The 26,089-nt window shown below is 45.9% G+C and overlaps 2 protein-coding genes and 1 long non-coding RNA gene across 14 annotated transcripts in view; 2 read left to right on the top strand and 1 right to left on the bottom strand.

The window, feature by feature from the left end:
• Nucleotides 1–26,089, bottom strand: part of SFI1 (SFI1 centrin binding protein) — a 62,736-nt gene that overhangs the window by 18,250 nt on the left and 18,397 nt on the right. For 11 of the 12 annotated variants that reach the window (XR_014782610.1, XM_084799251.1, XM_084799252.1 and 8 more), the window contains exons 6-14: nt 25,796–25,890; nt 22,889–23,006; nt 20,424–20,526; nt 15,172–15,328; nt 12,168–12,329; nt 9,065–9,135; nt 8,232–8,324; nt 2,647–2,744; nt 273–339 (exon numbers count right to left, since the gene is read on the bottom strand). Coding sequence is in view for 11 of the 12 variants with exons in the window: in XM_084799251.1 (XP_084655377.1) it covers nt 273–339; nt 2,647–2,744; nt 8,232–8,324; nt 9,065–9,135; nt 12,168–12,329; nt 15,172–15,328; nt 20,424–20,526; nt 22,889–23,006; nt 25,796–25,890 (964 nt within the window). In the remaining variant the exon portion in view is untranslated. Of the gene's footprint in view, nt 1–272; nt 340–2,646; nt 2,745–8,231; nt 8,325–9,064; nt 9,136–12,167; nt 12,330–15,171; nt 15,329–20,423; nt 20,527–22,888; nt 23,007–25,795; nt 25,891–26,089 lie in introns of those variants that run through there. The other variant, XM_084799246.1, reaches the window with a different exon arrangement.
• Nucleotides 3,371–10,440, top strand: LOC311607503 (SAP domain-containing ribonucleoprotein-like). The gene is made up of 2 exons (XM_084799290.1): nt 3,371–4,098; nt 9,736–10,440. Exon 2 carries the CDS (start codon nt 9,761–9,763, stop codon nt 10,394–10,396), a length of 636 nt encoding a protein of 211 aa, XP_084655416.1. The 5' UTR covers nt 3,371–4,098; nt 9,736–9,760; the 3' UTR covers nt 10,397–10,440.
• LOC311607506 overlaps nt 16,265–26,089 on the top strand; it is a 72,387-nt gene continuing 62,562 nt past the window's right edge. Inside the window, exon 1 of the long non-coding RNA XR_014782615.1 lies at nt 16,265–16,369. This is a non-coding gene — a long non-coding RNA (uncharacterized lncRNA). The remainder of the gene's footprint in view (nt 16,370–26,089) is intronic.

The raw sequence follows: 26,089 nt of genomic DNA on the forward strand, positions 1-26,089 counted from the left end.
ATGGCAGCACATTCCCGTAATCCCAGCACTTTGGGGTGGGCATGAGTATAGACCTAACAGGCTGGGAAGAGCCACTCCTCCTCCTCAGCACCGCTGTCTGTCCAGCAATGGAGGGATGCAGGATGTGCAGACTGACACCAGTGAGGGCTGAGGGACACCTGTGATTTCACAGTACCCTCCAGGCCAGAACCAGATCTGCTGCAGAAGCCTTTCCCAAGCACCTTCCCAAAGCCAGTAGGCAGCTGAGCTGCCTGCTTCAATGAACTCCATACCTGCTGGCGCCGTCTCCTGTGCACATACAGTAACCACGCCCTGACACACTTTTGGAGGACTGTCATCCTGGAACAAAACACAGAAAACCAAAGAACTATGTATTGGCACTGTCAGGTTTGAAACTGTAAGGTTTTACTGTGTTTTTAACTTTAAGCAGCTGTACATGTTGTTTTAAAATCCAAATCATTTTACCAATGAAGACTCAGAAGCCAGATGCTAGGGTGAAAACTTGTTAGCTCAGAGAGGCAGAGAAAGCACCCAGTAGACCGTCCTACTCAGCTCACCTCCCAGAAGGAAAAGCCAAAATGGCCAAACCCAAAAGCTTGCTGGCTCAGTTGACAGCCCACGAGGAAAAGATAAAAAGCTAAAAGCCACAGAGCTTGTTAGGTTAAAGCTCAAAAGCTCCTTTTTTCATAGCCAAGCTGTCTTAAGTACCCTTCAACTCAAAGTCCCTCCTACACTTTAATCCCTGTCAGCTGTTTTCTTGCTGTGCCTCTTGACCTAGGGTTAACCTTATTAAATCCTGTGTAGAGAATTAATCCTGTGTGTAGCTTAAAGGTGTGTGCTAGGGCTGAGCCACACCATAATCACCTACTTACAATGGATTAAAGTGTGTTAGGGGCTGGAGAGATGGCTTAGAGGTTAACAGCACAGGCTGTTCTTCCAAAGGTTCAATTCCCAGCAACCACATGGTGGCTCACAACCATCTATAATGAGATCTGGTGCCCTCTCTGTCCTTCAGGCACACATGCAGGCAGAATACTGTATAAATAATAAATAAATATATCTTAAAAAAAAAAACAAAACAGGTGTATGTTAGGGATGAGCCACACCAAACAACATGTACAGTTACTTCTTCTCATTTTTTTCTTTTTTTGTTTTTGTTTTTTGAGACAGAGTTTCTCTGTGTAACCTTGGCTGTCCTGGACTCACTTTGTAGACCAGGCTGGCCTCCAAGTCACAGAAATCCGCCTGCTTCTGCCTCCCTAAGAGCTAGGATTAGAGGCATGCACCACTGTTCCCAGCTTCATGTAGTGATACTGAATGTGAGGATCAAATGCTTGGTGTTGTAATCCAGGATTTAGAATAGTGACCTACCGTGACAAGTCTGACTTGAGTCAGTTCTTTTTCTTTCTTTTTCAAATTTCTAAGCATTGAGTGTCTAAGTGTTTGCCTGCATGAAGGTGTGCACCATGAGACTCTGGTGCCCACAGAGGCACCGGGTCCTCCAGAACTGGAGGGACAGATGGTTGTTAGCTACTAAGTGGGTTCTGGGAACTAAACCTGGGTCCTCTGGAAGGGCAGTCCATGCTCATAAATGCTGAGCCATCTCTTCACCCCAAAATATGAGGATTCTTACTGACTCATCACAAATATGCTCTGAAGCTGGGGAGCAGGGGAAGCTTTTGTGGTAGAACAAGTGATTAGAACGTGAAAAACACTGGGCTGGGTCCCTAGAACAATAACAAACAAACAAGTAAATAAAAGCTTCAAAATTGGAGCAGCAACTTCAATCACACTGATGACACTGGGAGCTGAAGAAGGAAAAGCAGTCGAGACATTACTTAACATGATGAGCGTCTCTGGCAGCAGGAAATTCAAGGACTAAGGAGCAGGGAAAGAGGGCTAGCAACTTTTATTTTCACTTTATGCTTTCTTTCAAATATGTATGTTTAGTTTCTCTTCATAGAAAAATAAGTGCATCTGAAAGAGTGACTGGCTCTAAACAGTCAAGAACATTGCCTATTTCCAGGGAGACGAGCCCAAATATCTCCCTAGCCTGACCCTTCAACAGTAACAATTCACAGGCTTTTTTTTAATCTTTTGCTGCAGTGCAGAGCGGTTCTGACTTACCTTGCCCATGCTAAGCACTGAGCTTTATCACCAACCACAATGCACAAACACCAAAAGGTCCACAGAAGAATGGAGCCTGTGGCAGTGACCAAATAGGTGCATACAGTGTGGTCAGGACCCAGTGCAAATTGCATCATGTTACCTTCCAGCTGACCTGCCGAAATCAAACCACACACAGGAGCCATTACTGTATAGTGTGGCCTTCACCACAATAAGACCCACCCTTATTTATTTATTTATTTATTTAGCTTACTTATTTCCTGTGTTTTGTTCCAGGTAACAGTCCTGGCTAAGTGTGTCCAGAGTGTGGTTATGACATGTACAAAAAAGGATGGCAGCAAATATGCACACAGCTCTCACTGTCCAGGACTTGCTATGTAGAGCAGAGGCCACACTTGGCTAAAGGCCTTTCTGTGTCTGTGGCACCAACTTATGCAGAGTAACCACTTACTCCTGGAAATCCCTATGTCAAAGTTTCCAGGTGTCCCTAGAGAGGCCAGGGCTGACGCCCGCTCCCACCTGTAGTGGCTCCGGGCTGCTTGCAGCGAGGGCGGCTGCATCCTCTCCTCCCTCTGCTCAATCCGAGACTGCCAGAGGTTCCAGAACCTGTGGAGCAGCTGCAGAAGGACGGGGAAAAAAAACAAAAACAAAAAACCAACACGTTTATCACAGTGAGCCTGGAGAGAAGGCTGCCAGTGTACGCGCTCACCCCAGCGCACTGAGTCCCCACAGGAAGCTCTGCCTCACTCTGGAGCAGGCCACTCCCAGCAGCTGGCCTGAAGAGCCATGGTCTGGACCAGTTTTAAAAAAAAGTGCCTCTAGTAGACGAAGACAGTCACACGAAGACAGTCAGTCCTGGACATGAGAGAAGACTTTCTAGAAGTTAAAACTCATCACTGTTGCCACCTGAAGCAACTGTCAAAGTATTTAATTTCCATGGCTAAGTCTCTGGGTCCAGGGTCTAGGTTATAAGAACTATATAGAATAAAGGAAAATTAAATGACATTAAAAAAAAAACAGATGTCTTGAGAACAAGGATCATAATAAAAAACAATTAGCCTAGCTGGCAATGGTGGTGCACGCCTTTAATCTCAGCACTCGGGAGGCAGAGACAGGCAGATCTCTGAGTTTGAGGCCAGCCTGGTCTACCAAGTGAGTCCAGGACAACCAAGGCTACACAGAGAAACCCTGTCTCAAAAAACAAAACAACAACAACCCCCCTCAAACAAACAACAACTAGCCTGACTGGTACAGGATCTTCGATCCCATTGTGGTCCCTTAGACTGTGAACTGTAAAAAATCTGTTTTGATCCCATTGTGGATCCCTGAGATTGAACTGTAAATCCCTGTTTTTTGTGGTTGAGCCTTAACACACCTTTAATCCAAGAACTGTTTATTATAAACAGGTGATTAAGGTGTGGTTCAGCTAGCCTTACACACAGCTTTAATCCAAGAGTTTTCCATACACAGGATTTAATAAGGTCAACCCTAGGTCAGGAGGCGGAGCAAGAACCCAGCTGACAGGGACTAAAGAGTAGGCGGGACTTGGAGTGGAGGGGTATTTAAGACAGCGTGGCCTTCAGGCTTTGGTCTTTGGCTTCTTTAGCTTGGGCTTTACCTGGCTCTTAGAGCTCCTCGGTTCTTAGCCTTTGGCTTTTCGGGCTTTGAGCTAGCAAGCCTTTGGCCTTGGTTTTCTTTGGCCTTTTCCTCCGGGGCTGCCAGCTGAGCTAGCGAGCCTCTGGGCCTTCTCTATTGGGACGGGAGCTGAGTAGGAAGGAAGCTCAGCTGGGTGCTTTCTCTGCCTCTCTGAGCTAACAGGTTTTTCACCAGGGCATATTGCTCCTGAGTCTTTATTGGTAAAATAGAACAATCAGGGATTTTCAATTAAAACATTTTGGCGCTCCAACGAATGGTACGACCCGACTGACAGATCACTCTGGCTGAGGACAAACTGAGAAGCCATCGGATTTGGTAAGTCATCTGGGAAATCTTCAAGGAGTTAAGGATGGCAAGTGGCTGGAACTTAATGGAAGACTTTAGAACCCTGTTTAGTGGGACTCCAGATGGCCTAAAAACTATAAGCATCAGCATCAAATGAAAAGCTAAATAATTTAAATGGAACCAGCTCAAAGCCAAGCGTGATGAATGTCATCATTTTGTAACTTTATATGGTTACTTAATAACCATAGTGGCTTCCTGTACCTGCTCTAAGAAAAAACCTTTACAGCCGGGTGGTGGTGGCGGCAGCGGCGCACACCTTTAATCCCAGCACTCGGGAGGCAGAGGCAGGTGGATGGCTGTGAGTTCAAGGCCAGCCTGGTCTACAATGGTAGTCCAGGACAGACAAGGCTACATAGAGAAACCCTGTCTCAAAAAACAAAAACGAAAACTAAAAAAAAAAATAGAAAAAGCCTTTAGAGATAGAGAAAAAAGAGAAAAATGACAAGTGTCTAGAAGCCGGATGGTGGCGCATGCCTTTAATCCCAGCACTCTGGAGGCAGAGGCAGGTGGATCACTGTGAGTTCCAGGCCAGCCTGTGTACAAAGCGAGTCTAGGATAGCCAAGGCTACACAGAGAAACCCTGTCTCGAACCCCCCCCCCCCCAAAAAAAAGAAATTAGAGAGACTTATAAATGAGATTAAGGAAAATACTCAGACATAGAGGAATTTAGACAAATCTTAGGAAGACTTAAGAAAAATAATCAAATACAGACAGAGGACATTAGACAAGAGCCTATCATGACACAGATTAAGGAAACTGGATGGGGAGTGGTCTAAGGTCATTGGGAAACCAGCCTTGGTACATCCAGTTACTCTACAAGACATACCAGGAGATGATAGGCACCAAGATTAGAAAAAAATAAATGACATCCTATAGATTTGAGGAGATTTAAGGAACCAATCAGCTCCTATGGTATGCATTCATTCTATGTTAAGTAAATTTTAAATTCATGGTCAACTCAGAACAAGATTATCCTCCAAGACTGAAAGGATTTGACAACAGTAATACTGGAACCTGGTCTGTCTTACTATGGCAATCATGGTGGAAAGAGGAAGCAAAGGCCAGAGATACTGGTGTTTCCCAGGACTAGTTGCTAGGCCAACATGCTGATTTACAGGCACTATGTTCTCAAGCACTTTAAATGCTTGGGATAAGGTTAAAGAATTAGGGAAGAGGGCTGAGCCATTTACTAAAATTATGCAAGGCTCCAAAGAAGCCTTTACTTTATTTTTGCACAGATTAACTTCAGCTATATATACTTCAGATTCAGTAGTCAAAAAAGTACTAATTGAAACTTTGGCTTTTGAAAATGCTAATTCATAGTGCAAAAGAGTAATTAGACCTTTAAAGTCAAGCTCAGCACCAGTAGAAGAATGGGTTAGACAAATGGCTGGTATTGGATCTCATGTTTATGATGCTAATCTGTTAGGAGAAGCAATTTCTAAAAGACTTAGGAAAGGTCAAAATTGTGGTAAGCAAGGCCATTTGAAAAAAAATTGTAGGCAAGGCATTCCTAGAAACAGTGTTTTTTCTTTCTTTCTTTCTTGGTTTGGTTTAGTTTTTCGAGATAGGGCTTCTCCTGTTACCCTTTGCTATCCTAGACTCCCTTTGTAGACCGGGCTGGCCTCTGCCTCCAGAGTGCTGGGAATAAAGGACTGTGCCATCTCACCCTGTTAACAATAGTCTTTTTAGAGATAATCCGATCTTTTTTAGAAATAATCCGAAAAGAAGGCCCCAACCTTCTGGAGTATGCAGAAGATGTGGCAAAGGCTGGCTTTGGATGAGATAGGCAAGGTAACTCTCTGCCTTTGGGGAAGGCCCAAGGGTACCGACCCCCTGCTGGCCCCAACATTCAATTCCATTCAGTCATTTCCTGTCAGCATAGGAGAGACTCATCCACAGAGGAATTAAGGATTTAGTGCCTGTTGTTAAAAACAAAACAAAAAAACCCCCCACTGCTCTGGATGTAATCAAGGACTGAACAGCTTCAATAGATAAAACAAAAAATTGAAGAAAGACCACAAAACAAATACATAGGTAAACTGCTATAAATAATCAGAGACCTACTTGGGAGGCAGAGGCAGGCAGATTGTTGTGAGTTCAAGGCCATCCTGGTCTACAAAGGGAGTACAGGATAGCCAGGGCTGATACACAGAGAAACTCTGTCATAAAAAAACCTAAAAGAAAAAAAAGAGACCTAAGCTAAAAATAAAAATAAATGGCATTGAAATTAAAGGTTTAGTAGACATAAGAACAGATGCAACAATAATTTCATCAAAATCCAATTGGCCTTTTCGGGAAGTGAATATCCAGCTTCTAATGACTGAAATGTTATCTCAGCTAAAACAAAGTGCAAGAGTGTATGGGGCCAGAAGAACAAATAGGAAAATTAAAGGCATAGGTGGTTAAAATAGGCATGAATTTATGGGTACATGATTTGTTATAGCAATGGAAAACACAGATTAGCATTCCTTCAGTTGGGGCTAGAGAGATGGCTCAGCAGTTAAGAGCATAGACTGTTCTTCCAGAAGTCATGATTTCAATTCCCAGCAACCACATGGTGGCTCACAACCATCCATAATGTTTTCTTCTTAAATATAAAGGATAGTTTTATTGTTTGGTATTAAAAACACAGTTAAGAGATTTGAAATGTTGAGCCAGACATGGTGGTACACACCTTTAATCTCAGTACTCAAGAAGGCAGAGACAGGCAGATCTCTGAGTTTGAGGCCAGCCTGGTCTAACAAATTGAGGTCAGGACAGCCTTCTGAAGATGATACTCCAACATTATAGAGATATCTTGTGTGACTGTCCAGGTGGCCAGCAGTATCTGTCATTTCTATAGTTTTGGAAGCTGCTTACTCTGTACTTCCTGATTATTCAGATACTATTTATTCTTCTAAGGTCTCTGGGGTTGAATACTAAATCATTATAGTTTTATAATTAAACTTAGTTGTTTAGGATTTAAGATTTTTTTTTTAGGTCTGAAGATGGTTTTTGATTGGTAATGCAAGTTTTTATACAAAATAATTTAGGTACACAACTTTGGATTCACTAAGATAGGAGGTACTGTAGAATACTTTCTCCAAGGTTGCCAAACACTATAGACTGGACATTGAGAAAATGTCATTTATTTACACAAAAAGGGGGAAAATGTTCCAGGATCTTTGATCCCATTGTGATCCCTTAGATTGAACTGTAAATCCCTGTTTCTTGTGGTTGAGCCTTAACACACCTTTAATCCAAGAACTTTCTGTTTATTGTAAACAGGTGATTAAGGTGTGGTTCAGCTAGCCTTACACACAGCTTTAATCCAAGAGTTTTCCATACACAGGATTTAATAAGGTCAACCCTAGGTCAAGAGGCGGAGCAAGAACCCAGCTGACAGGGACTAAAGAGTAGGTGGGCCTTCAGGCTTTGGTCTTTGACTTCTTTGGCTTGGGCTTTACCTGGCTCTTAGAGCTCCTCGGTTCCTTAGCCTTTGGCTTTTCAGGCTTTGAGCTAGCAAGCCTTTGGGCCTTCTCCGTTGGGACGTGAGCTGAGCAGGAAGTTCAGCTGGGTGCCTTCTCTGCCTCTCTGAGCTAGCAGGATTTTCACCTCAGTCTTTATTGGTAAAGTAGAAGGATAGGGATTTTCAACTAAAACATCACCTGACCTCTTCAAAGAGCCAATGTCATTGTCAAGAAAAAGGTATACATTATGTTATGTAAGCCAGCCACAAAAGAACAGATAGGGTACGATTTTCCTTTGAAGTTTCTAAAACAGTCAAATTGGTAGAGACAGAAAGTAGAGCAGCAGCTGCCCACAACTGGGGGAAAGAACAGAGTTGGTGTTTAATGGGCGCGGGGCAATTTTATTTGTCTGTTGTGAGGCAGGGCCAGTGAAGCTCTGGCTGGCCTAGAACTGGGTACCAGGGTAATACATTTTTGGTCTGGGGTGATACTTAAGTGGGTAAAGACACTTTTGTCACACTGGAGCTCGGTGGAGTGCCATGCATAGAAGGACTGGGAATTCGAGGCCAGCCCACACTGTATACACAATGAGTCTGACCAGCCTGAGCTAAGCACACAGCAAGGCCCTGCTTGGGATGGGAGGACTCTCACCGTAGTATCATGCAGCTGGTGAGCAAGGTTCCTTCTCATTCGCCAGAGTCGGGCCTGGGTCACGTTGTCTTTTAAAGCTTTAAAGCAAGAATACTACACACAGAAACGACACGGGGTTATAAAGGAGCATGAGACTCTGTAGGAGCATGCACAAGGACAGCATCGTCAGAGGCCGCTGTGATTTAGGGCTGCTCCACTTCTCTGCAGTTCCTCTATTGTGTACCTGATAGAAAGCTAGCCTGCCCAGCAGCTCTCGGTAACACTGCTTCACACAGAAACACAGCCTCGCCTCTGGCCAGGGGACTGACTCCACAGGATCTATATGCTTTTAAACGCAGATTTGGGGACCACCTAAGAGTTACTGTATATGCACATTTACATAATTATACTGGGTTTGCCAGAATGAACTAGGATGGATCTGTGGCGTTTGGTCCTCATTATCAACTTGACGGAATGTAGAGTTATCTGGGAGCCTTTGGAGACTGTCTCCTCGGTATTAACTCACATGGGAAGACCCATCTCTCTCATTCCTGCTGGGATCCAGGACTGCAAGGGCAGAGAAGGGGAGATGAGGAACGTGACCACCTCAATCTGGGCTACACGTTAGGTCTCTGCCACACTAAAGAGGGCCACTGTGCTTAAAAACCCAGGATCAGATCCCCTCTGATGTCCCTCAGGAACTCCAAATCCCCGACTCTACCCATTACCTTATCAGTTTCAAAATGCAAACACAGACCACAGCTAACTCAGAACTGGCTGCACACAGGGGCTGGTGTAGCGCAGCGGCCCTGAGCAGATGCCTCCACGGCTGCCCTGGAGCCTGGCACTCTTACCAGCAGGCAGTGCCGGTGGTGTTCTTCTGCTGCCTTACACTGGGCAGCCTCTTCGGCCTGTAATAGCATGTCTGCCACAAAGTTAAGGCCTCTGGCATAGCAAGGTTCCTGTCCCGACACAATGTGGATACTTCCTGTGAGCCAGCTAAGGGCCATGGCTCTAAGCCTAACAGACCTGCTAGATAGGCTGTTAGCAACCTCCGTCTCCTCCTGGTGATCCAGGGAAGGCCTATCAAAGAGCCAGGTCAGGCCTCTCTCTGGATGCCCATTTGATGAAAGGCAAAAAAGTGCCTGAGATCATTTGTCATCAATTTTTATAAGCATTTGGATTTTTTGTTTGTTTTTGTTTTTCGAGACAGGGTCTCTGTGTTAGCCTTGGCTATCCTGGACTCGCTTTGTAGCCCAGGCTGGCCTCGGCCTCCCAGGTACTGGGATTGAAGGCGTGCGCCACCGTGCCACAAGCCACCCAGATGACAGCTGGAACGCCAGTTGTTGTCAAGTCTTTTCTCATCCCACAACCCTCGATGATTAGCTGCCGACCCAGCTAGCTGCTCCCTCCTGAGCTTTCTCTCACAGCCTGCTTATCTTCTGTCCAGTCGCCTGACTTGTTCCTCGCACATAGCTGGTCTCAATCCTCCCCTAATCTAGGACCATCTTTTTACATTTTTCAGGTCTGGTGCAGTAAGGTGCAACAAGATGGCAGCCACGACAGAGGAGCTCCACGAGCTGATGCTTGTTGAACTAAAGCAAGAGTGTCTTGCTCCTAGTGTAGAGACCAAGGGAATAAAGGAGGGTCTCTTCAACAGGCCCCAGGCACATCTTGAAGAACATGCTGAAGAAGAAGAAGTAGTAGTAAATGAAGACGACCTACTGAGAGATGACACTGAGGAAGAAGAACCAAAGCCCGCAGAACCGCCTGCTAAAGAAGACCCTCCTGAAAAAGCTGCTGATATGGCATCAGAAAAGAAGGTGGTAAAAACTACATCTGGAATACCTCAGACTGAGAGAATGCAGAAGAGGGCGGAACGATTCAACGTGCCTGTGAGCCTGGAGAGCAGGAAGGCTGCTCGGGCAGCCAGGTTTGGAATTGCCTCGGTCCCAACAAAAGGTCTGCCATCTGATACCAAGCCTATGGTTAACCTGGATAAACTAAAGGAAAGAGCCCGGAGATTTGGGTTGAATGTCTCTTCCATCTCTACAAAATCTGAGGATGCTGAGATGCTGATAAAAAGGAAGAGATTTGGGATTCTGACAAGGTCGGCTGGAACTGGAAGCACAGAGGATACAGAGGCAAAGAAACGGAGAAGAGCAGAGCGTTTTGGGATTGCATAATGAAAGTTCGTGACAGCCTTGAATTCCAGCAGCAGTTTGATTTCATTGCTCTTCCTGAGGTCCTGAGTTCAATTTCCAGCAACCACATGATAGCTCACAACCATCTATAATGAGATCTGGTGCCCTCTTCTGGCATGCAGGTGTACATGCAGACAGAACACTGTAAACATAATAAATCTTTTTGTTGTTTTGTTTTTTTCTTCTTCCTTTTTTTTTTTTTTTTTTTTTTTGGTTTTTTGAGATAATGTTTCTCTGCGCAGCCTTGGCTGTCCTGGACTTGCTTTGTAGGCCAGGCTGGCCTCGAACTCACAGTGATCCACCTGCCTCTGCCTCCCAAGTGCTGGGATTAAAGGTGTGAGCAACCATGCCCCGTTAATAAATCTTTTTTTTTTTTTTTTTTTTTTTTTGGTTTTTCGAGACAGGGTTACTCTGTGTAGCCTTGACTGTCCTGGACTCACTTTGTAGTCCAGGCTGGCCTCTGCCTCCCGAGTGCCACCACGCCCCGCTTAATAAACAGATCTCAAAAAAAACAAAAACAAAAAAACAAAAATAAAACGTTGGGTTTTGTTTTGAATCATTTTACTTACTAATAAAAGGAGAAAAGAGAAAAAATCAAGTTGCATTTATCTGTGTTTGTGTGTGTTGCAGGGTATTTGATTGCACTGTGAACCCAAAGACTGTGTACTGGAAATACCTGTTTCTAGTTGTGGTGTGGTCCAGCCCTAGCACATACCTTTAATCCAAGAGATTAATTCATATTGTACACAGTATTAAATAAAGTCAACATTAGGTCAAGAGGCAGCGCAGTTGATGGAGAGTGAGCATAGGAAAAAAGCCATAGAGAGTGGGAGGAAGTCCTAAGGACAGACAGACCCACAGGAGGTAGAAAAGAGGGATACACAGTTTGAAGGGTTTTAAGACAGTGTGGAAAAGGGCTTTTTCCTTCTGGAAGTTCAGCTGGTGCTTTCTCTGCCACTCTGAGCTAGTAGGTTTTCACCCCAGCATCTGGCTCTTAAGTCTTCATTGGTAAAATCAAACACTTGGGATTTTGCTTAAGAACCTGTGAGCACGCATGTGGCATGGTGGGGGTCAGAGGACAACTTGCAGGCGCCCGGTTTTTCCTTCTACCAAGTGGGTTCCTAAACTCAAACTCAGGTCATGAGGTTTGACAGAAAGCTATCTCACTGGTCCTAAAAACATCTTTTCTAGGGCTGGAGGAGGTGGTTCATCAATTAAGAGCACAGTCTGCTCATCCAGAGGTCCTGAGTTCAATTCCCAGCAACCACATGGTAGCTCATAACCATCTATGATGAGATCTGGTGCCCTCTTCTGTCAGGTGGGCACACATGCAAGCAGAGCACTGTATACATAATAAACAAATCTAAAAAAGAAGAGGAGAAGGAAGAGAGAGGAAGAGGAGGAAGAGGGAGGAGGACAAGGAGGCTGCGGCAGCAGCAGCAGGCTGAGCAAGCCCTGGAGAGCAAACCTGTAAGCATCGTTCCTGTTTCAGTGAGTTCCCACCCTCGCTGCCCTCCATGATAGAGTGTAGGCTGTCAGGTGACATAAACGCTTGTCTCTCCAACGTGCAGTTGGTCATGGTGTTTATCACAGAAACAGAAACCTACCTAGCGCCCAGACACAAGAAACTAAGCTGAAGCTCAACTTGAATCAAGACTTCCAGGGACAACAGAAGGGTGGGTATCTGAGGCATCCAGCTCCTCACGCCGAGCATCTCTGGGAGGGCAAACAGGCCAGTGCCAAAGAAGGATACAGTGCTTCCAGTGTGCAAAGGCCCTCCGCAGGGCCATCTTCCTGGCCAGCTTCGCCACCAGGGCCTGGTGGGCAGACAAGCTCTGCCTCCACTCCCAGGCCCACTGCCAGTCACAGAAATGTATCTGGAGCACAGTGACACGGTGGAACTGTACAGCCATCTCTGCAACAGAGAGATAGCTCTTAGGTGCTGCGCCCCCAGCAGGGAGAGAACACAAAGGCTGGACCCTGCCAAGGGGCAGAGAGCAGGGACTCAAGGGAACTTCCACAGAGAACCAAGCATACTCCTGTTTTTAGAGAAAAAAGGAAAGCCTTGGTCAACCTAGCCTCAACACTAATCCTAAAATGACTGGAGAATCTAAACCACAGAGACAGCATCCAGGAGATTCCCACAGGGCCAAACCTTTCACAGAATCTGTGATATGTTAAAATTTTTTCTTTCCTTTTAACTTAAAACTATCCAAAGAAAAAAGGGGGCAGGGATTGGAGAGAAGACTCAGAGGTTAAGAGCACTGACTGCTCTTCCAGAGGTCCTGAGTTCAATTTCCAGAAACCACATGTTGGCTCCCAACCATCTGTAATGAGATCTGATGCCCTCTTCTGGAGTGCAGGCACACATGGAGGCAGAACATTGCATGCATAATAAGTAAATCTTGAAAAAAAAAAAAACTATCCACAAAAAATTCAGTATCAGAAACTACATGCCTTTGCATAAGTGAGGACAAAATCAAATACTCCTCGTACCTTTTAAGGACAGGGCTGACCCCAGGCTCTCCCTGAAGCCATGGTGTTACCAAGAAGGAACACAGCTTCTTGCCTAAAACCAGAAACACGTTTGGCGAAGCAAGGAACAGCCTGGGTCAGGGCCTTGCGGGAGCCGTGGCTCCAGGTCCTGAGAACCCAACTCTTCCCAGCAGTCAGGGCTGTGGTCAGCAGTCCCAACGTGACTGTGTGCTTTGTCTCTGATGCTCTCGAGAGACCCTGTGCTACCTTGTGCAGCACTGCTTGATCAGCTTCGCAGTTAGTCTCATTATATGACAGCTTCTGCTGCCTTTGCCTGTTGGATGCTGCACTTCCCAATAAGCCTGCCTGGCATAAGACGCAGCTATGCAAGACCTTCAGACCCCACCTGCTCTATCTTCTCTATTGTCTCATCTACTGGCCACCGCTCACTCAGGACTGTGTCACTGAAGAACGGCCCACTGGACCAGGTCAGGTATTTATAAACAGGAAAGGGCTAAGGAAAGGTAAGCATGTAACACAGCCGGATACAGTGCTCCACACGTTCAATCCCAGCATGAAGGCAGAGGCAGGCAAGTCTCTGGGAGCTCAAGGCCAGTGACAACCATACAGAGAGACCCCATCAGCACTATATGGCAATATCCTGTCTCAAAAACAAACAAACAAAAACAAGCAAAAAATCATCTATCTTATCTTTGCTTGCAGCAGTCTCCTTCCTGCCTCAGCCCCTCACCCCTGAAAACGCAGGTCTGTTCCAAGTTCATCTCTACTCATTTTGAACTCAGCTATGGAGTTAGTCTCTAGGACAAGAACTGGGGGACTAGACACGCTGACGTGCACGAGCCTTGGCTTGGCAGTCTTACATCCCATGCTCACTTGTCCCCAGCAGCAGTTTCCAAGCCAGTGCCATTTCAAGAGACATCAGCACGACAGCCCAGTTCATTACAGCTGGGCTGCCAGAGTGGAGTGGCTGGCTCTGGGCTGAACCAGGACTGTTTGGGGAGCCTCACTGCTGGTTATGACAGGAGCTCTTCTCTGAAGCCACAGCTCTTCTCCTGTGTGGTTCTGAGCTTTCCTCTTGGAGGCCATAGGGCTTTCCTCATCCTTTTCAGCATGTGACGCAGCTGTCTCCACCTCCACCTGCCACTGTCCTTCCTCCCGTGTCTCCTCTATCATGCATGTCCTTTTGCTCAGTATTATTAAAGACAAAATGGCAAGTCATTCTAAAAATACAAATAATCACTAAAACTAGCATTCTTGATAAAGATGTAATATGGTGTAAGGACAAGCACAATGAAAACTGTAGATGAGTCATACGCATCAAAATACGCACAGCCCCATTTGAAGTGAATACATGTAGGAATCACAGCACATTTAGACAATGTGGAGAAAAGTTAGGCATGTGGGGGCTGGAGAGAGGGCTCAGAGCTTAAGAGCACTGGCTGCTCTTCCTGAGGTCCTGAGTTCAATTCCCAGCAACCACATGGTGGCTCACAACCATTTATAAAGTGATCTGATGCCCTTTTCTGGCCTGCTGGTGTACATTCAGACAGAGCACTGCATACATAATAAATAAATAAATAAATCTCTTTTTAAAAGTTAAGCATGTTAATAAAAACCCAAAATGGGGGCTGAAGAGATGGCTCAACAGTTAAGAGCACTGGCTGCTCTTCCAGACATCCTGAGTTCAATTCTCAACACCCACATGGTGGCTCACAACTGTCTGTAATGGGATTTGATTCCTTTTTCTGGTGTGCATGAAGATAGGACACTCATATATATGCCTGTGTGTGTGTGTGTGTGTGCGTGTGTGTGTGTGTTTGTGTGTATGTGTATATATACACACACGCATATATATGAGCTAAATAAATAAATGTTTTTGTTTTTTGAGACAGAGTTTCTCTGTGTAACAGCACTGGCTGTCCTAGACTCACTTTGTAGACCAGGCTGGCCTCAAACTCAGAGATCTACCTGCTTCTGCCTCCCAAGTGCTGGGATTAAAGGCACTTTAAGAAGGAAGAAGGAAGAAAAAGGAAGAAGGAGGAGGAAGAGGAAGAAGAAGAGGAGGAGGAGAAGAAGAAGAAAAGAAAGAAATAAAAGCCAAAAGGAAATGAGTGAGAGCCAAGGACAATGTAATTTTCTTCTGCATTTCTTGTCATCAGAACTGTGGTGTACTGGCTTCTGTTCCTCTTCGTGAGGGCCCACAGTCTGTGGGGAGAGCCATCACATCAGGCCTGGCTTGGGAGCCTAGCCTTCCTACTCACCATTCTGCCACCTCTTCACCCTGCAGATGTGCAGGTATTTAAGCCAAGCCTTCAAAGACCTCTGCTTCTGCCAGCGCTGATGGTGGCGCACAGCAGTGAGCACCTTCCTTCTCTCCCGATGGCTGGCCAGGAGCTGCTCTTGCCACCGTGACCAAGCCTGAAAAGACCAGATCAGGGATTCAAGGTCAGCCTGGACTACAGGAGATCCTGCCTCAAACAAAACAAAACAAACTTGGGGGTGTTGGGGAAGAAGTTACAATTAAAAAAATAAAGAGACATTGTAAAAAGTAATTTGCAATGATGGAATTCCAGAAAGCCTTTGAGCTAGAGCTAAGCTGGGTTGGTGAGTTAACCAAGGGAAGACAGGAAGTTGCTCCTAAATGCACAAGGTCTGCCTTGCTTTGGAAGTGGGGGGATGCCCATCAAGAGGCTTTTCTTGTATTCTCAGGAAGGTGTGCCTGAAAAAGTGAAGGCTGACAACAGGATCCCCTTAAGATTATTCACATATCTGCATGGATAACAAATGCCCTAGTTTGAAGGTGAACGAAGATTTCACATCTTTTTCTAAATCTGTAATCCTCTTCTTTCCATTCTCTCAGGTGAACACCATGTTTCCTAGTGCCCCCCAAAAGTAAGGCAGCAGGCTAGGGAGACAGCTCAGGCACTCAGTAAGCATGCGCGCTGCTCTTGCAGAGGACCTGGGTTCAGTTGCAGGCACCCATGCTGGGTGTCTCACAACCACTTATAAATCCAGCTCCAGATCTGCTGCCCTCTTCTGGCCTCTGTGGGCATTCCGCCCCCGCCACAGACACACATGTATACACACATAAACACATACACATACAGAAATAGATCTAAAAAGAAAAAGGCAACCAAGAGAATTTTCTGCAGGCTGCAGCAGATACTCCCCTACGACCTCTGCCTGCCCTGCTCTCATCCAACTGCGAATGCTCCAGGCAGACCACCCAACACGGCTTCCTCCCATCTTCTCCTGCCTTCTCTTGTACCTGCAGCTTTCTGCTAGGTTTGAGAAACCAGTGAATAAAAGTACTATTTTTCTCCTATTGTAAAATTAAAAAAAAATTTTTTTTGAGACAGGGTTTCTCTGTGTAGCCTTGGCTATCTTCAACTCGCTTTGTAGACCAGGCTGGCCTTGAACTCACAGCGATCCACCTGCCTCTGCCTACCGAGTGCTGGGGTTAAAGGCGTGTGCCACCATGCCCGGCCCCGTATAATAAAAAAATTTAAATGACCTTCAGAATGTGACAATAAAAAAAAGTAGGTGACTCTATATTGGGCTCTAGATCAGACACAAAAATTGTAATGTATGGGTTGTTTTGGTTTGGTTTTGGTTTTGGTTTTGCATTTCTTTTTAAACATTTTTTGCTTTGTTTGTCTTGTTTTGTTTTTCAAGATAAAGAGTTTCTCTGTGAAGCCCTGGCTGTCCTGGACTCACTTTGTAAACCAAGCTGGCCTCAAACTCAAGAGATCTGCCTGCCTTTGCCTCCTGAGCTTTCCGCGTATAGCCTTGGCTGTCCTGGACTCGTTTTGTAGACCAGGCTAACCTCAAACTCACATTCATCTGCTTGCCTTTGCCTCCCTGAGTGCTGGGATTAAAGGCGTGTGCCACCATGGCTGGCTCTCTTTAAAATGTGTGTGCGCATGCAGAGGTGCCCTCAGAGTCATTAGATTCCCTGGAGCTGAAGTTACATAGTTTTAAGCTACCTGACATAGATGCTGGGAATGGAACTTGGGTCCTCTGGAAGAGCAGCATTTGCCCTTCACAGAACCTATCTCTCCAGGCCCCAGTTTTCTTTTCTTTCTTTTAGAGACAGGATCTTACTATGTAGCTCTGACTGACTGACCTAATGCACAGTTTTAGCATATACTGTCATATCAATATGAAATGCATTGGAAATAATGACATTGTGGTATATAAAAGAAATTCTTTTCTTTTTTTTTTTTTAAGCTACAACCAAATATATCAAAATAGATTTAGGGTGAACATTACATCCACAATTTTGAAGTGACTCAAAAAAAAAAAAAAAAAAACCTAAGCCCAAGCCAGGCACAATGTACCTGTAATCCCAGACCACAGGAGGCCAAAACGAGAAGACGCTAGGATGGGCTACATGAGACACTGTCAAGAAAACAAACAAACAAACAACAGAAAAACAAAAAATCACAAGAGAGAAAACTATATTAACTATGTTTATTCTTAAACTGGTATGGGAGCTTCTGCTTGTAATCTCAGAATTTGGGAAGCTGAGGCAGGAGGATCATACGTTTGAAGCCAGCATAGTCTTCATAATAAGACCCTGAATTTTTATTATTTTTAATTATATATGTGTATATGTGTGTGCAGTTGCCTGTGCAAGCCAGAGGAGACGGATACCTTGGAGTTAGAGTTACAGGTATTTGTGAGCTACCTGATATGAGTGTTGGGGATTGAACTTTGGTCCTCTGGGAAAGTTCAGGCCCTTAACTGCCGAGCCATCTCTCCAGGCCCCCTCCTCCATTTTCCTGAATACTTAAAAAGGAATAGAAAATGTATTTTCTAGGTTGTCAAAACTCAGGAGGCAGAGGCAGGCAGAGCTCTGTGAGTTCAAGCCTACAAAGTGACCAGGATACCTAGGGCTGTTACACAGAGAAACTTTGTCTCAAAAACCAAAAGAGAGAGAGACAGCAGAGAGAGAGAGACACACACACACACATACTGGGGAGGGGGGCCGGGGGGAGGAGAAGGAGGGAGAGAGAGAATGGACTGTCTGGGCAAGGTGATGCAGGACTTTAATCCCAGAACTTGAGAGGCAGAAACAAGTGGATCTCTGCATTCAAGGCTAGTCTGGTCTATATAATGAGTTCCAGGACAGCCAGGGCTACAGAGTGAGACACTGCCTCAAAAAAACAAAAAGCCAGCCAGGTGTGGTGGCATACGCCTTTAATCCCAGCACTCGGGAGCCAGAGGCAGGCAGATCAATGTGAGTTTGTGAGTTCGAGGCTAGCATGGTATACAAAGCGAGTCCAGAACAGCCAAGGCTAACACAGAGAAATCCTGTCTCGAAAAACAAAACAAAAGCCATGAGGAATGGGTTAAACAGGGTGAGGAGTATATGCTGCACACTTTTTTCTGTGATTCAGTATTTGCAGACACAGCCCTCAAAGCAAAGGCTCACCCTCTAGCACGCAGCCACCCGGCTAGCACTAGTTCTGTTTTGCAACCTCCCCCTAGCAGGCTTTCCTGAAAGCACTCTCCTGAGCTCAGAAACGGTGCTTATCAAGTCTATCAACCGTTTCCACGTGGCTCAGCCCAAAGGTCAAGACTGTCTTCACCCAGCCTGAGCCGCAGAACGGCCTCTGACATGGCCGGCAGCATCCTCTCTGCTGACTTCACGAGGCCTGTCCCACAGCCCTCCTGTCACTCACTTTACTCATTCACTTACTTGGCTTTAAGTCTTCCTACAGCTGGCCGTGGTGGCGCACGCCTTTAATCCCAGCACTTGGGAGGGAGAGGCAGGCGGACTGCTGTGAGTTCAAAGCCAGCCTGGTCTACAAAGCGAGTCTAGGACAGCCAAGGCTACACAGAAAAACTGTCTCAAAAAACAACAAAAAAGTCTTCCTACAAGGACTGAGATGGGAGGGTCCAGGCAGGACCTCAGTACTTCGGATGCTTCCTTAGCATCTGTACTTCTCTGTGTGGACTGAAAGGGAGACCCAGGCTGAGCATCTGGAGTGAGAGCACAGCTCCTCCCATCCGCCCCACAAGGCACCTTCTCCTTCAGCCCCGTGTCAGTAAACTCCACTGCTGCAGGTGCTCAGCCAGAGCCCAGCGTCACCAAAGGATTCCTTATCTGATGTCACATTTAATCTCTCCATGAGCAAATCCTGTCCATTAGTCACATCCAAAACAAACGGAATCTGAGGCTGGAGAGATGGCTCAGCGGTTAAGAGGACCCAGAATTGATTCCTAGGATCCACATGGCAACTCACAACCATCTGCAACCCCAGTTCCAGGTGATTCGATATCCTCTTCTGCCCTCCATGGGCACCAGGCACACACAGGGTGGACATACATACATGAAGGACAAAAAATTACACATGTGATCTGGGCATTGAAAGGCAGAGGCAGGCCTGGTCTACAAAGTGAGTTCAGGACAATCAAGGCTACACAGAGAAACCCTGTCTCAAAAAACCAAAACTAAAACAAACAAACAAACAAACAAAAACCTAACCATACACATGTAAAATAAAATAAAACATAAACACACACACACACACACACACACACACACACACACACACTCCACTATCATCATGCCAAAATCTCACTTGTTTTCTTCTCTTTTTTAAAAGTTTATTCTATTTTTCACTATGTATATGTATGTGTCTGTGTGCAGGTATATATGCATCTGCGTCCATGTGCCCAAGGAGGCCAGCAGGTATCAGATCCTGGAGCTGGAGCTATAGGTGGTTGTACACTGCTTCCGTGTCTTCTGCATCAGAGTATGCACTCTCACCCACGGAATCACGTTTTCAGCCTTCAAGACAGTTGATGCCATTCTATGTTTATGTGTGTGTGTGTGTGTGTGTGTGCGCGCGCGCGCAGGTGATCTCAGAGGCTAAGTGTGTTTATTAACATATCTTCACTGTACAGAGTGGTGAGTTTCAGTTAATGAGTGCGTCCTAGCACTTGGAAGGTGAAGGCAAGAGGATTGGAAGATCAAGGTTATCCTCCACCACATAGCAAGTTCAAGGCCAGCCCAGACTACAGGAGAACCTGTCTCAAAAACCATAAATAAACAGCCTGTGCTGGCAAAGGAACAGGGTTTTCTTTTCAGTTTTCGTTTCTCCCTGAATCATTTTCTAATTAGAAAATAGGAAAACAGCTGGGGCGTGATGGTATATGCCTTTAATCCCAGCACTCAGGGAGGCAGAGACAGATCGCTGTGAGTTCGAGGCTAGCCTGGTCTACAAAATAAGTCCAGGACAGCCAAGGCTGCACAGAGAAACCCTGTCTTGAAAATCGGAAACCAAAAAGAAAATAGAAAAACAATAATGAGATATGAACACACATTTGACAGTTTACAACGAATTTAGCAAACTCAGTTCTGCAGTGGAAATCTCATAGAGAGCAAGTGCAGCCTCCTAACAGCAGCCTCACCTCCCCAGGCCCCCCGGGGGCTGCACTCCCAGCAAGCAGCAGCAGTGAAAGGCTCCCTGCCAGCTACATCGCCTGGCTATGCTACACAAACCTGCAGCTGGAGGCTCAGGGCCCGATGCTTCACAGCCACTGCGTGGAGAACATGGTCCGCCCGGGCCTGTTCTAGTCGCCACCTCCACTTGCTCCACCAGAAACTGAAAGAGCAAAGCAAAGACGGAGTCAGTGGGGGGGAGGGGGGGAAGGGGGGGAGGGGGGTGGGGATAGGGGGAGCCCACCAGAAGAGAGAAGAATCATTACAGTAAAGCCCAAGTCTCTCTCCCTCACAGCACCATCTCTACACTGGCACCTGCTAGACCCGCTGCTCCAAAGAAAAACAATAAAAACAAGATGCAATCCTAGGGACAAAGAGATGGCTTAGCAGCTAAATGTGCTTGCCACCAAGTCTGAAAACCTGATTTGATCCCTGGGACTCACGTGGTGAAAGGACAAAACTAACTTCCACAAGTTGTCTCTTTCTCACACACTAAATAAAATGTAACAACAACAACAACAACAACAAAAAGAGCCATAAGCCAGGCAGTGGTGATGCATGACTTTAATCCCAGCACTTGAGAGGCAGAGACAGGCAGATCTCTGTGAGTTCAAAGCTAGCCTGGTCTACAGAGTAACCAGCCAACACTGTTACACAGAGAAACCCTGTAGACAGATTAATTAATTAATTAATTTGATTACCAGCCAGAAACTAATCTTAGATGTAGCCATAAGCACTATAAATTATCATCCAACCATTGGTTTGTTTGCAGTACTGGAGATGTGAGTGTCAGGCAAGCTCTCTATGAACAGAGCAATAGTCTCAGCCCTGTAGCACTACAGACATGCCCTGGTGCTCTGGCCTATACAGGAGATGCTAACATTTAAAACTCAGATTTCAAGCTGGGTGATGGAGCATGCCTGTAATCCCAGCACTCAGGGAGGCAGAGACAGGCGGATCTAAGTGCGTCCAGGACAGCCAAGGCTACACAGAGAAACCCTCTCTCAAAAAAAAAAAACCAAAAAGAAAAAGAAAGGATAGCTAAGGGGCGGGATGTGGCGACTTTCTTCCCAGCACTAGGGAGACAGGCAGAGGCAGCTAAGGACATGGCTCAGTGGTGGAGTCCTAAGTTCACTCCCCTGTACCATCATCCTGTCTTAAGTAGGATTTCTACTGCTGTGATGAAACTCTATGACCAAACAGCTTGGGGAAAAAAGGCTTCAGTGACTTACACTTCTGTATCACTGATCATCACTAAAGGAAGCCAGGACAGGAACTCAAACATGGCAGGAACCTGGAGGCAGGAGCTGATGTAGAGACCACGCAGGGGTGCTGCTTACTTCTTGCTCCTCATGGCTTGCTCAGCCTGCTTTCTTTTTCTTTTTCTTTTTGGTTTTTCGAGACAGGGTTTCTCTGTGTTGCCTTGGCTGTCCTGTATTCACTTTGTAGAACAGGCTGGCCTCTAACTCACAGCTATCCACCTGCCTCCGCCTCCCAGAGTGCTGGAATTAAAAGTGTGCACCACCACCACCCGGCTCAGTCTGCTTTCTTTTTTTTTTTAAGATTTATTTATTTTATGTATGTGAGTGCTATGTCTGCGTGTACACCTGCAGGCCAGAAAAGGGTGTAAGATCACATTATAGATGGCTGTGAGCCACCAGGTGGTTGCTGGGAATTGAACTCAAGACCTCTGGAAGAGCAGCCAGTGCTCTTAAACACTGAGCCATTTCTTCAGCCCCCAGACTGCTTTCTTATAGAACCCAGGACCATCAGCCCAGGATGGCACCACCTACAATGGGCTGGGCCCTCACCCATCAATCATTAATTAAGAAAATGCCCTGTAGGGTTGATTACAGGCCAATCTTTTTTCCTTTTTTTTTTTCTTCCTTCAAGACAGTGTTTCTCTGTATAGCCATGGCTATCTGGACTCACTTTGTAGACCAGGCTGGCCTCAAACTCACAGAGATTCTCCTGCCTCTGCCTCCCCAAGTACTGAGAGTACAGGCGTGTGCCACCACGCTTGGCTACAGCCCAGTCTTATGGAAGTGTTTTTTCAATTAAGGTTCCCTCCTTTCAGATAACTTTAGCTTGTTTCAAGTTGGCATAAAACTAGGCAGCACGAGCTGGGCGTGGTGGTGCACGCATTTAATCTCAGCACTTGGGAGACAGAGGCAGGCGGATCACTGTAAGTTCAAGGCCAGCCTGGTCTACAGAGTGAGTCCAGGACAGCCAAGGCTACACAGAGAAACCTTGTCTTGAAAAACAAACAAACAAACAAAAACTAGCCAGCACATAACCCCTACCCCCAAAAATTATATTTACAAAGTTAACACAGGCTTAGAACATTTAAGCATTTAATTAGAATTAATCATAATTACATAAAAAATTCAATATTATAGTTGGGTGTTATCAGTGGGGAAATACACAGGTATCAGCTGTGTTCTAAGCATTGTGGTAAGATTAGCTATCATACCAATACTGAGGTGAAAGGATGTTTGCTGTCCTGTGGAGCCCCACACACTCACCCTAAGGTTCTCCGCCGCCTAAACTCTAGAGCAGTGGTCTGCATGTGCAATTTGGTCCTACGAGCAACCATGTAGATCAGCCAGGACTTCCAGGCTTGGCGCATCTTCTGCCTTGTATCTAGAGACATCAAAGAGTTACTTTTTTTTTTTCAGGACCCAGGGTATACTGGTGCACACCTTTATTTATTATGTTTATAGTGCTCTGCCTGCATGTACACCTGCAGGCCAGAAGAGGGCAGCAGATCACATTATAGATGGTTGTGAGCCACCATGTGGTTGCTGGGAATTGAACTCAGGACCTCTAGAAGAGCAGTCAGTGCTCTTAACCTCTGAGCCATCTCTCCAGCCCCAAAAAGTTATCTGGAGTGGAGGGATAGCTCAGCAGCTAAGAGTATCTACTACTCTTGCAGAGGTTCAGTTCGGTTCTCAGCGCCCACACTGGGCAGCTCATAACCACCTGTGACTCCGGCTCCAGGGTGAACTGCAGCGGATCTGATGCCTTTCTTCTGGCCTTTGCAGGCACCTGCCTATTTCTACACCCTGGTATATACACACAAACATAATTAAAAGTAAAATCTGAAAAAAAGAAGGGTAGAGAGGGCTGGTGAAATGACTCAGTGATTAAAGGTACTTGCTGCCAAACCTGATGGCCTCAGTTTAACCCCTGGAGCCCACACAAAAAAAGGAGAGGACTGATTCCGGCAGGTTTTCTTCTGACCTCCCATGAGCATCACGGTATACAGGAACCCCCACACAGTTAAACAAACAAACAATCAAATGTAAGAAAGCCTTTAAAGGGGACCGAGGGAGATATTACTATTTGGGGTTATGATACCAGCTTAAGGGCTTATCTTTAAAGTCTCTATATCTTTCCCAGCCCTCAAGTGCCCTCTGCTGGAAACACTGAGTAATGTTACAAAATTAACAAGGACTCAAGACAGCACAAGTGACAACCGGTAATGTTTAAAAGCATTTAAAGAAAAACTGCACTCTTCTGAGGGTGCTGCCCCCTACTCCCCTCCACCTCTTGTTTTGTTTTGTTTTGAGACCAGATCTCTATGTACCCTGGCTGATTTGGAACTATCTCTGTAGACCAGACTACCCTCAAACTCACAGAAATCCACTCTCTCTATCTCCCAAAAAGCTGGGATTAAAGGTGTGCACTACCACGTCTGGTCTTATTTTTTAAGACAGTTGGAGTTCACCAATTGACTAGACGAGCTAAGTGGGAGAGCTACAGGAATCCTCTTGCCCCCACTTCCAGAGCTGGGAGAAAGCATGCCGCCTTTTATGTGGGGGCTAAGGAGTCAAACTCAGCTTCTCGTGCGTACCTTGCAAAGGACTTTACTGACCACAATTTCCCAACCATGGAAACAAAGATTATCTTAAATATGCAAACAAACAACTGACTTTCCCTTTCTACTACAAAACATTCAGCTATAACTGTTATAACTATAAACTACAAGGAAAGCAGCAGGAGACACTCATTAAGAAAATGCCCATCGGGCTGGAGAGATGATTCAGAGGTTAAGAGCACTGTCTGTTCTTCCAGAGGTCCTGAGTTCAATTCCCAGCAACCACATGGTGGCTCACAGCCATCTATAATAAGATATGGTACTCTCTTCTGACATGCAGGTACAATTGCAGGCAGAACATTATATACATAATAAATAAATAAATCTTTTTAAAAAGGAAAAGAAAATGCCTGTTAGCCAAGCGTGGTGGTGCATGCCTTTCCCAGCACTCGAGAGGCAGAGGTATACAATCTCTGTGAGTTCAAGGCCAGCCTGGACTACATAATGAGTTCCAAAACAACCAGGGCTACACAGAGAAACTCCATTTTTAAAAAATCAAAACCAAACTAACCAACAAGACAATCTATGCCACAAAATAAACATTTAAATATTAAAAGAACTGAAATCAGCCAGGTAGTGGTGGTGCATGCCTTTAATCCCAGCACTTGGGAGGCAGAGGCAGGTGGATTTCTGTAAGTTCAAGGCCAGCCTGGTCTACACTGCGAGTCCAGGACAGCCAAGGGTACACAGAGAAACCTCGTCTTAAAAAACAAAAACAAAAACAAAAAAACGAAAAGAAAAGAAAGAAAAAGAAATTAAGATACAGATCTCTACAAAGTGAATTCTAGGACAGTCAAGGCTACACAGAGAAACCATGTCTTGAAAAACAGAAAAACAAAATGGGGGAGGTAGGGGAGACAAGTGAAGGTGCAGAGTGGTGTGGTGTAATCGTCCAGCCCCTCTTACAGCTATGTGAACAAGGAACATGGGGAGTAAATGCGAAGAGCTGATGAGCAGCAGCAACAGCGGGGGAAGGTGAGGGCACTGTGAGGCAGGGGAAGGTGAGGGCACTGTGAGGCAGGGGAAGGTGAGGGCACTGTGAGGCAGGGGAAGGTGAGGGCACTGTGAGGCAGGGGAAGGTGAGGGCACTGTGAGGCAGGGGAAGGTGAGGGCACTGTGAGGCAGGGGAAGGTGAGGGCACTGTGAGGCAGCAGTAAAGAAAAGGTGAGCACAGGTGACTCCTTCAGAAGGCTCTCAGAAGACCAGATAAATGCTGAGGAACAAAACTAACCTAAGGGAGGCTTGTCACCTCCACAGGGAAGGAAGTACAGGTCTACACCTCGCCTCTGCACAGCAGGTGTGCTGTGCTGAGTTAAGGGCAAACCAGCAGGCCAGGTCCAGTCAGCTCGCACACTCCGCCTAGTGAGCTTCAAATGCCCAGACTACCCCATGTGGGGACAGCATCTCATGAGACAGGACTAGATCACCCAGATCGCACTCCAAAAACAAGAAAGGAAATCAAGCACGCCTCCTCTTTCTCCCAGATGATTCTCTGTCCCAGAACTCCTGGAGGGCCAGTCAAGGCCGTCAGACACACTCTCCCCTCTCTCACCATGATGCTCGGCTCTGCAGAACCCCTTCCTCATCTGCCGTCGCTGTTGCACAAAAGTCTTCCAGTTCTGGAACATCAGGTTGTATAAGTAGTACCTGAGGGACCAAATGCAAACAGGGCTTCCAGTGAGACCACGGAGTAACTCCACACAGCACACCCAGTCACTTCTACACTTAAGAACATTCGAGAAGAGAAAAACTTATAGTTGATAGAGAACTGATCAGCAGACATTGGGTTATTTGGAGTGTGGGTGCTCCCTAGGATTAGCACAAGGAAATCCTACAGGAAGTAATG

Source organism: Acomys minous, assembly GCF_964271855.1.
Source record: "Acomys minous genome assembly, chromosome: 10".
Lineage (NCBI taxonomy): Eukaryota > Metazoa > Chordata > Mammalia > Rodentia > Muridae > Acomys > Acomys minous.